Source organism: Poecilia latipinna, unplaced genomic scaffold, assembly GCF_001443285.1.
Source record: "Poecilia latipinna isolate Pla-1442-1.1 unplaced genomic scaffold, P_latipinna-1.0 Scaffold31, whole genome shotgun sequence".
NCBI lineage: Eukaryota > Metazoa > Chordata > Actinopteri > Cyprinodontiformes > Poeciliidae > Poecilia > Poecilia latipinna.
In genome coordinates, this window is record NW_015112647.1 from 316,101 (window position 1) to 326,939 (window position 10,839).

Sequence of the window (10,839 nt, forward strand, 5' to 3'; positions counted from 1 at the left end):
CTTTGGGTAATTTTTTTTGGTAAAAATTTTTTTTTTTTTTTTTTTTTTTTGCCTTAAACTTCTGTTGTATTTTTAAAAAATCACTTTTGGCAAAAAATTAGAAAAATTGGAAGGTGACGATATTAAACTGTTACAATATGGTGACAGTTTTAGCAAATACATAAAAAACTGCAGCTTCAACTAAATAACTGATAATGTCCTCTTTCCTTCAGGCTTTAGACAACAATGATGCTGCATCGTCTTCTGAGAGTGATACCGTCACAGAAAGCGAATGTGAGGTCATTCCTGACCGTGTTCTCACTAACGGCAGCAAAACAGACCTCCACCTTTACGCCGCCGGTACAATCCTCCACGAAGCAGATAACTAGGGATGCAAGTTATCGATTAATGAGTTAATCTAAAGTTGATTGATCTTAATAATTGACTAATGATTCATTGATAAATGGTCATTTTCTGAAAAACTTGAATTTTCTCTTGTGTCAAGATGGCCGACTGTCTTTTAAGAAAAAACGTTCATAATATGCTGAGTTTAAAAAAAATCTTTAAATCTTAACATTATTTTTGTGTTAGCTGTATTAAATACTGACTGGATAAAAATGTGGTTTTCCCGCATTAAACTTAGACATATTTATAAAATATAATAAAACAGGAACCTCTGAGGTTACTGAATTAAAGAATGATTTCAAAACAGAAACACATAAAGTGCATTTTGCAACCCGAACCAAACTCTGGATCATTTCTTTTTCCCGTTCTGGTATGGCCCCGCCAGCTTTGTTTCTGTATCAGCTGGTGTCTCTTAAGGATAACCAGCAACCCCTTCTGCTTTAAGGTGGCCACACGTTTAGCAGGCAGTAAACTAGATTGAGAGCACTTTGAATTGCCTTGTTGCTGAAAATGTGCTATATAAATAAAATTACCTCACCTTATCTTACTACAACACTAAGCACAATGTCCGCTTAGAGACTAATAACATCTAAACGAAGTTATTAGTTAATTGATTGCATATCATTTTAGTCTTATACACCATTAATCAACAATTAATTGTAAGTCTGTTGTTCACATCCCTAGAAATGCATCACATTTCTGTCATTACGTTATGATTTATGTTTTAGAATCGCATTCTGTCATATTTTAACTCTTGATTTGCTTTTCCAGCTTTGAATGGCTTCGATTTGAAGCCTTGTGAAGTCCGCCTAATCAAGATAAACGGTAAAAATAAATTCTTTTATTAGCTGTGAGTAACTGTATCAATACGTTTTTATTGATAAAATTTAAAAAATCTTGCTAGCCGTCAAACTTTAAAAAGTAAGCACCCACAGTGTCTGATGCCATCAGTAATAAAGCACTTTTTGTTTATTTAGATTGTGATGACTTCATGAACGGCTCTCTGTCGCATGAGGTAATATAAGTTCATTATTTGCATCTTCTCTGATTTGGATTAGATGATAGACCATAAATGCAAATCTGAACTCTGCTATTGGACCTGAGAAACATCTGAATCTCTCCTCAGTGATCCAGTTCTTAAAACTTTTGCCCGACTTTCTTGATCTGTGTTTGGTTGTCCTACATCAAGACATCCCTGTTTTGTTTGTGTATTTGTGTGTGCATGGCATTTGGATAAGAAATGAGAGTGTGTTTTGTCTCAGGGAGTCTGGAGGGGAGGTCATGGCTGGGAGAGCAGCTTACGCCAGAAACCACAGGCCCGAAAAGTCTTTCAGGCTGGTGTTGGTACCTGGTCCAAACCCATTGGCCTAATTAAAGGCCGCAAAAGTGGTGCGGACTCCATAGATGAAGAGGTAAGTATACCTGTTTGTAACATGCAGAGTTATTTATTCCAGGAACCATTATAATCTTAATTTGTTCAGTCAGTGTGATTAGGAATTTTAAATATAATGTAAAATAAATATTAAAGCTCAGAGCACAAAGCAGAGAATTAGACAGAATAGATCTGCCCTTATGGATCGGCCATATTGTCACTCAGTTTTTTTCAGTATCGTCACCGATACAGAAAATATCGGATTGTTGCGTCTGTAGTATTAATTATGTTAAAGTCCGTTTTGGGACTTTAACATAACTTTTTTTCAACTTTCTTCTAAGACTATATTAAGTTTAAAAATCACACACTTTTGAAAAAAGTCCTGCAAAATCAGTGATTTTAGGTTGCAACAATCACAAAAAACATCACAACATCCTGGAGGGACTGAGTAATCATTGCAGACATGCAGTATAAAAATGTAAATGCTTTTTGTGAACAAAACTGGAGAATATACTGCTTAAAGCACATGTGTCAAACTCAGGGCCTGGAGGCCAATGTGGCCTCAAAATTCACACAAAATCAACAAATCCCTACATTTTTTCTGATTTTTACTGCAAATTCTTTCTCAAAATTGACCAAAAACATTGTTTTGATTGACTGCTGCCTCAGCTTTCCTTGATGTAAAGTTATAATCCAAGACAAATATGGTGATTAATAAAAACATCATACATTAGCACAAATATCGTTAAAATTCCTTAGAGATATTCCTAAATTAGCGCCACAAAATCTGTGATTTTGATTGCAAAAAATCCCCAAACAACCAAAATCCTGGATGAACTGATTAGTGAGAAAATATGTTCAAAATTATTTAACTTTAAGCAACACTTATTGTATTCATAAACAAATGGCTATTTATAGATATTTTAACAGTTCAGTGGGTTTTACCAATACATTCTGGCACAACCGGCCCTTTAAGAACATTCAGATATTTGATGTGGCCCAAAATGAAACTGAGTTCAACACTCTTGACTTAAAGTTTTCTACCATAGAAAAATGACACTTTTTTCAAGTTAGTTGTAATAATTTGACTTCTCTGATATTTCTTTAAGCTTGAAGGAATCTCACCGTTCAGTAAAAGCACTCCATCCAAAGGTCAATACCAGGTAATTATCCATTTCTGACAGTAAGGTTGGTCTGACTTACAGACCTTACAGGTCTTATCTCATAAGACCTCACCTTACTTCCTTGTTTTTCCTTCTGTTTTTCTGCAGGATGGGAAAGGATTCTCTGTGGGGGAACTGGTGTGGGGGAAACTAACTGGGATGTCCATGTGGCCTGGACTGGTGATGCCGTGGAAATCCAAGCACGCTCCTCCAGGCATGCGCAGGGTGGAGTGGTTCGGCGATGGGATGTTTTCAGAGGTAAAATCTGCTGCTCTGGTCAACCGGTTTTAATTTTTAATGTTTATTTGTGAGTGAGTGTCGGGTTTCTATTGCAGGTCAGCACAGAAAGGCTGAAGCCATTTAGTTTCTTCACTTTGTGCTTCTGCAAAAACTCCTTTGCCAGTCTGCCAGTCTATAAGGACGCCATCTACCAAATCTGTGAGGTAATCAGAACAAACATGTTGCTACCCGCAGCCAGCATGGAGAGGGAATGTTTTTGCTTTCCTGAGTGGTTATTATGTCTGTCAGCTCTTATCTGCATTCCTTCCCTTTGCATTATTTACTCACAACATGAAACTTTACCATGGCTCAAAAAGGCTCACACAAAATTGTGCGTAGTTTTAAAGTTTAAGGAAAGGACTTGAGATTGAACCAAAGGTTAACCTTCCAGCAGGACTATGAACCTAAACATGCAACCAGATTTACAGTGGTGTAGATCAGTGAATATCCATAAAAATCTAAGGCAATAATTGTTTTTGGCAAATGCTTTCCATAAAATCCGACTGAGCCTGAGCTGTTTTCTCAAGAAGAGTAGAAAAATTAGTCGAGTCTCTGGATATTTAAAACTGGTGGAGATATAAACCAAATGACCTGCAGCAAAATGTGCTTCCGCCATCTTTGATTTGCTTTCATCTTCATAAATATGGTCTGCTTAGTTTTGTTTTGTCAGGAAAGTCAAGTTTATTTTTACAGCACATTTCATTCAGCAGCAAGGCAGCTAAAAAAAACAGTCACCAACTGTGAAATAAACAATAAACATTATATTTTACATTACAAGAAATATACAGCTCTGGAAAAAAAATCAAGACACCACTAAAAATGATGAGTTTCTCTGATTTTAGTTTTTATATGCTCTTTCATTCTATGAACTTCTGACAGTATGTCTGTGAAAATTCAAACAAAATTTTAGTATTTATTTGCAGAAATGAGAAATGGTCAAAATAATTTAAATGATGCAGAGCTTTCAGACCTCAAATAAAGCAAAGAAAACAAGTTCATATTCATTTAGAAACAATAATACTAATGTTTAAACTCAGGAAGAGTTCAGAAATCAAAGTTTGGTGGAATAACCAGGTTTTCAATGGGGTTCAGCGCAGTGGGCTCTTCATTTTTACCAGAGCTGAATATGCTTTTGTAAGGCATAATGATGTAATTATGTCTTAATCGGTTGTTTTTAGCTTAAAATTGAAAAAAAAAAAAAAAAAGCTTAAAAATACAAATAATTCTGTGTTGTGAGCTCTTATTTTGAAACAGGAAATGCAGTTTTTCTTATATTTACTCTTATTATAAAAAGCAAAGTATTACTACTGTGTTTTTTTTTATCTCTACTTTCCCAAGGATTATTAAACAAGAGTTAAAATTAAGTTATGATTCATGTTGAATTTAGCAATAATCATAAGTTAAACAGATTTAGAGTGACAAACTTGGAAGGATTTTGTTTATTTCACGGAGGTAAATGTATCTGTACCTGTGAACATTATATGTTTATTTCTGACTTTCATATTATTTTTGTTTTCTAGCTGGCAGCTGAACGGTGTAGGAAGTCTTTTTCTAAGGCAGAAGGCGATAAAGAGCGAGAGCTGAAGATGATGTTGGATTGGGCTTCTGAAGGATTTCTGCCTACAGGACCCAGGGGATTTGCACCTCTTGGTAAAATTGAGGGCAATATGTTTTTCCTTCTACCTTAAATCTCTACATTTCAATCTCTTGAGTTTTTTCAGCAGACAATAAACACTTAACAAATTGTATACTTCAGACTTGTCGTAATCACATCATAAATATACAATATTGCAGTTACAAAGGCTGCCTGGATGCAGTTTCTGGTGAGCTGTAATCTTCCAGGTCCAATGCGTTCACACACTGAATGCCAATAATGTACAGTTCAAACCAGAAGTTTACTTACACCAAAAGAAGACACTCAAACCTTTTTTTCTCACTTTCTGAAGTCAAACCAGGCCAAATTTCTATTGTTTCAGTTAGAATCACCAAAATTATTTATATTTTTTAGTCTTGATTCTTGATTGATACTTAAATAAGTGATGGAAAGGAAAGAAAAGAGTGAGAAAAATATGGATTTGTTATTGACAATGTTATTGTATAAAAGCATTGCATGTTTTTGGCATGTTTTTCACTCTGTACTTTCTTCATTTCAGGTTCACAGTTTTCCTTTTGTTTCAGGCTTGTTTTTTTGGGGGGATGTTCTGGTTATTGACTGATTAAGATTTCTTCAAGTAGAGTTATGTTTTTATTCATGCTTTTATTTTGAAGTGGGTAAAGTCTGCTTACACAGCAGTTCTGTTTTTAACTTTACTTAAAACAAGAAACAAGCAAAATCAAAATAAAACAGACAGTAGAGAACAAGACAAACATAAATACAATATCTAAGGGCATTTGTAGAACATGTACATTATAATATCAAACTCAAATTAGTGCTGGGAGGTTGTAGTCTTTCAAGGAAAATAATTTTAAAGCTTTAGCATTTAAACTTAATTTTAAGATAGATAATAAAATATGAAAATTAGGTTTTGTTGCAGATTTCTGGAGGTGTGAATATGACTTTTACCATAAATAATAAAAACGTTAACAACATATAAGAGTTCAGGACACGGAGGGTATCAACAATTTAGCATTAGCTTCTGCAAAATAATGTATTGATGTAGCGCTTTAGTGTTAGAGCTAATGTTTAGGGTTGGTGCTTTAGGGTTAGAAAAACTACTGTCAGCTAAACTAGTTAGCGGTGTATTGGAAAATAAATGCAACTACACAACATGACGGTCTGTCTTACACAGATGCTAATTCTGTACCTATGATAGCTTTGGGTAAGCTTCATTGCTGTGAAATGATTGACTCCAGAACTCTGTGTCAAATATCAGTCTTTGTTTGCAACTTCAAACAAAGACATTCCTGCTTTTCCTGAATGTTTCTTTTTCTTCCTCTCATTTAGAAGAATCCTCTCCAAATCAAGATCCTAGCGACTCTCCTTCCTCCGACTACCAACCTCCACCAAAACGAAAATATGCCTATAAAAACAGGGCAGCAACCCCCAATGCCCCCTTCAATAGAGGTTTGGCATGTAGGAAGCATTTCAGTTATTTAACATTAATTTTGTTTTCTTACATGTGGTTTCTTTTCATAATTTTCTTTACAGAATCACTGAAAGAAAAGGTGAAAGAAAAAGGCAAAACAATTGAAGGTAAGTTTGCAATTTGTGGATTTAAAGTCTCAGACATAAACTCTGTTTTTTTAATAACTCCCTGTTTTATTTCAGATTTCTGCTTGTCTTGTGCATCATCTGAGATCGATGTCCAGCATCCCCTGTTTGAAGGCGGTCTTTGTCTGAGATGCAAGGTAATCCGACAACCCACCTTGATACCTTTATGCGTCCGGGCCGGGAGTCTGGATGTTCAGTTCAACAGCAGATCCAGGGTTTCCCTCAGTGTATTATAAGCCTGGCAGGCCACCAGGCTTTGCTTGTCCCCCTGCCACGCTAAGTATTACTTATTTATTTAAATCTTTTTAAAATGTTTGCATTTTCTAAGACTTTATAGTTGGTGTTCAGGTATTAATCTTCCAATCTTTCAATATCACATAATTATCAAGTGATATTTAAAACTTTCCTGTCAGCTTTAAACATTTTTTAATTCAAAAACATGACAGGCTGCTGGATGAATGACTGCCTTAGGTCCTAACCACCGGGCTTAGCAAGTTTTCTGGGGGAAACCTTGAAATTTCTCCGTTGCAGGAGAACTTCACAGAGACGCTGTATCGTTACGATGAAGATGGCTACCAGTCGTACTGCACGGTTTGCTGCGCGGGCTTGGAGGTCATTCTGTGTGGGAACGCCAGCTGCTGCAGGTAAACACAAAGCTCTTCACTCTGTTTTTAGTCAATTTATATCATGAAACAAACACAGAAGGCAAATAAATGGAACAAAATAAGAATATTGGTAAGTAGAGTTTCAGTCAATAAATGTAAATATTAAATGGTGCTTAATAATATACTTTTTTAGCAGAATTTGAACCAGGTGGAGCTAAAACTGCTTCTTGATATGTTTGGTCAGAACAGTTTTACAGAGAAAGAAGGTTTTTTTTATCTTAAATGCAAAATATATATAACTTATATTCATTTCTGGCTTATTTATTCACCTAAGTATGTTTTTCTTTCAAGGAATTTGACCTTTTTTGAGTTTGAATACACAAGTTAGCGATTAATTGATTACTAAATTGGTTGACAATTATTTCAATAAGATTCAAAGTCAGTGAGTTATTCTAGGAAAACTTCTTCCTGCTTTGATAATCACATTGGGAACTATCACCATAGCTTTGTAAAAAGCTGTGGAAAGAAAGTGTGTTTTGTCTGTATACATAATAATATTCAAAGTCAAGAGCTGAAAGTCATTTATGGGAACATATTGAGGTCATGAATGTGTGTCGGACTGTCAGGTCACAGGCAAAGATGCACTGGAAGCGACACTATGTCTTTATTTCAGTTTCATTTTTCATCTAAATAAAACTCCCATCTTCTGGTGGTTCTGATTAATTACGATTTCTGGAGTGTAGTTTTATCTGTTTTGTTTTCTCTAAGATGTCTCATCCACCTCAGAGCATTTCTCCCTTCTCTTACAAGTCGGTTTACCTCCCATGTTTGTTTCTTCGTCCAGATGTTTCTGTAAGGACTGCCTGGACATCCTGGTCGCTGAAGGAACCTTCGACAAACTGAAAGACATCGACCCCTGGAGCTGCTTCATGTGTGAGCCGTCGCAGTGCGATGGGAACCTCAAACTGAGACCAGACTGGAGCGTCAAAGTTCAGGATCTATTCACTAATAACAGCGCCATGGAGTTTGTAAGTACCATGTTAAACATCATGGTGCATCATTTGGTAAAAACCTCTAATCTTACATTCATACTGTTTGTCTTTGTGCTGAAATTGTGAAATATTGTCTCTTGAATGGTGGCAGATAAAATGCTAACCAGTATATTTGCATGGGTGCTGTCAGCTGTGAGCATTGAACCCTCCCAGGACTCCAGACTAACTGGTTTCACTGGTCTGCTTATCTATGTTTTCTCTACTGTACCAGCATAAAACCAGGGTGAACTCATTGTATTTTAAATGCAGTTTTACAGGTTTAATATTTTTTTTAACATTGTCTCTAAAGTCAACATTGACTGATAAAGTTCTTTAGTTAAAGAAGAATTGTGCAAGACAAATAGTGAAAAATGTTTAAAGTACTTAAAAGCATCTCAACATAAAATAAATAGATGAAATTAAATTATAAAACATAAGAAAGGCTAATTATAAGTGCAAATATTTTATATTTCTGGAAAGCTCTTGAACATCTACATCTCATTTCTTTACATTCAAGTTGTTTTTCTTTTGAGGAATTATTTCAGACTTGAACTTAGTGAAGGGAAGTACTTTTTTTGGTGTTTTGTTGTTTAATGTTTCCTACTGTTACCTGGGTTGCTAGGTAACAGTATAATTGCTTATCTGTTACCTAGCAACCCAGGCAGGGTTCCAAGCAGGTCTGGTCAGGTGGTTTTACCGCTTTATGAGCTGATCAGTGACAATAAATGATTATTTCATTTATAGTAATAACTGAAATAATCTGACAGTGGAACTGTCAGATTAATTAATCAATATTAATTAATTAGTTACTTCTAAGTTAGTTTTGTCTTATTTCATGTGTACTAAGATATTTGCATCAGAAACTAGACAAAAGAAATGGAGTAAAATTTTGTGTTTTTGCGGTGAAGGCGGTAAATATTTTTGCAGTTTGTATTTAATTGTCACTACATTGTAGAAATTACAATATAATGTCACTTTGATAATAAAGTTTTTTTTGTTTGTTTGTTTTCCTAAAAGCTTTCCACTGGATCTAATGTGTTGTGGATAAATGTTGGAAGAAATGGAGTTTTATCTCTATAAAACTCTTGTTTTCTTTTGGTTTAATAACCACAGGAGCCTCACAGGATTTACCCATCTATCCCTGCTGATCAACGAAAGCCACTCAAAGTGCTCTCGCTTTTTGATGGGATTGCAACAGGTAGGTTCACTGCAGATGTTTTTATATATGAAAACACAAAGTAATTTCTGTGTTAGTGTCACAATAATTTAGCTTGAGCTACACAAAAGTGTCCTTTTTATTGCTTAAAGGGTCGGATCTATGATTATAACGGGAAACTACATATTTTTATTCTTCTATTTGTGTCTTAAATGCTTCAAAAAACAGCCCGAGCACTTAAAAAAAACCACCCCAGCCATTTTTGGCAATAAGTTAATGTTTTCTAGTGCCTGGAAACCTTCCGAATATTAAATCAAATTCCATTGGCACTCTGACGTTACCTAGCAACCCCAGCCCCGTTACCTAGCAACGCTGGCAGGGTTCCAAGCAGGTGTGGTCTGTTGGTTTTACCACTGTATGCACTGAATAATGGCTGGTGGAACAGACAAGTGTTTTCTTGTTGACTTAACATTCAGAAAAGACGTTTGTGTTTTAAAGATGGCTGCATAATTGCTCAACTGTTTCCAGCCATTTACAAGTGCGTGTAAACGTTGAGTTGGGGGCGTGGCCAGAAGAAGTGTATTTGGATTTAAAGTGACAAGAGGCCCTAAAATAGCTCATTATCTAAGAATGATTTTGTTAAGAAATGTAATAAACATGTTTTTTATAGTCCATAGACTTATCCTAACCTGTTCAAGGAAGCATAGAAAAAACATTCATTAGAGCTAATAATGAATGCTTTGACAGGTTATCTGGTGCTCAAAGACTTGGGGTTCAAGATCGAAAGATACATCGCTTCTGAGATCTGTGATGACTCGATTGTTGTGGGGATGATTAAACATGAAGGGAAGATTGAATATGTGAACGACGTCCGCACCATTACAAGGAAACATGTGAGACCCTCACTTAAAGCTGAAGTTAGGCTACACTAAAAACTTATTTTAAGTTATTCTATGTATGCTTCAGCTGGCTGAATGGGGTCCTTTTGACCTCCTGATCGGAGGCAGTCCATGCAACGACCTGTCCATGGTCAACCCACTGAGAAAAGGACTCTTTGGTACGTCTAAAAATTATTTTTTTAATTTAAGGGGTTTATTGAGATTTTATTATTTTTATGTATTGCCTCCTTTTCCCTCCCTTTTCTTCCTGCAGAGGGCACCGGGAGACTGTTTTTCGAGTTCTACCGCATTCTGACCCTGTTGAAGCCAAAAGAGGAAGACAGCCGTCCATTCTTCTGGCTCTTTGAGAACGTAGTTTTGATGAGCGCTCACGACAAAACCGACATCTGCAGGTTCCTGGAGGTGAAGACCTTTAAGCAGCATGATGGAAATAAAACAGCTGTGGTAAAAGTCTATCCTTGATATGGGAATTCTGCTCTGTTTCCAGTGCAACCCAGTGCTTGTTGATGCAGTGAAAGTCAGCCCTGCTCACAGAGCACGATACTTCTGGGGAAACATACCTGGGATGAGCAGGTAGGTTCTAATCCAGTCACGTTCCTTCCTTACTATGTGTTAAAGCTGAAACTATTAAACGTAAGCTAATAAAATGGAAGCTTAAAGCGTAAATTCAAGCTGGGAAGACTCCAATCAACTTGTTGGCCTCTTCTATTACCACGCCCACGCTTCAATCAACAAGCAC

The 10,839-nt window shown here is 36.0% G+C and overlaps 1 protein-coding gene across 3 annotated transcripts in view; it reads left to right on the top strand.

Moving 5' to 3' along the window:
• dnmt3ba (DNA (cytosine-5-)-methyltransferase 3 beta, duplicate a) overlaps nt 1-10,839 on the top strand; it is a 28,636-nt gene that overhangs the window by 10,116 nt on the left and 7,681 nt on the right. For all 3 annotated transcript variants that reach the window (XM_015040984.1, XM_015040994.1, XM_015041002.1), the window contains 18 exons: nt 213-339; nt 1,156-1,209; nt 1,362-1,399; nt 1,647-1,796; nt 2,866-2,919; nt 3,028-3,177; nt 3,255-3,362; nt 4,719-4,848; nt 6,143-6,262; nt 6,347-6,391; nt 6,467-6,546; nt 6,941-7,053; nt 7,859-8,042; nt 9,159-9,243; nt 9,949-10,094; nt 10,168-10,258; nt 10,354-10,502; nt 10,588-10,673. In XM_015040984.1, coding sequence (XP_014896470.1) covers nt 213-339; nt 1,156-1,209; nt 1,362-1,399; nt 1,647-1,796; nt 2,866-2,919; nt 3,028-3,177; nt 3,255-3,362; nt 4,719-4,848; nt 6,143-6,262; nt 6,347-6,391; nt 6,467-6,546; nt 6,941-7,053; nt 7,859-8,042; nt 9,159-9,243; nt 9,949-10,094; nt 10,168-10,258; nt 10,354-10,502; nt 10,588-10,673 — 1,910 coding nt within the window. The remainder of the gene's footprint in view (nt 1-212; nt 340-1,155; nt 1,210-1,361; nt 1,400-1,646; nt 1,797-2,865; nt 2,920-3,027; nt 3,178-3,254; nt 3,363-4,718; nt 4,849-6,142; nt 6,263-6,346; nt 6,392-6,466; nt 6,547-6,940; nt 7,054-7,858; nt 8,043-9,158; nt 9,244-9,948; nt 10,095-10,167; nt 10,259-10,353; nt 10,503-10,587; nt 10,674-10,839) is intronic.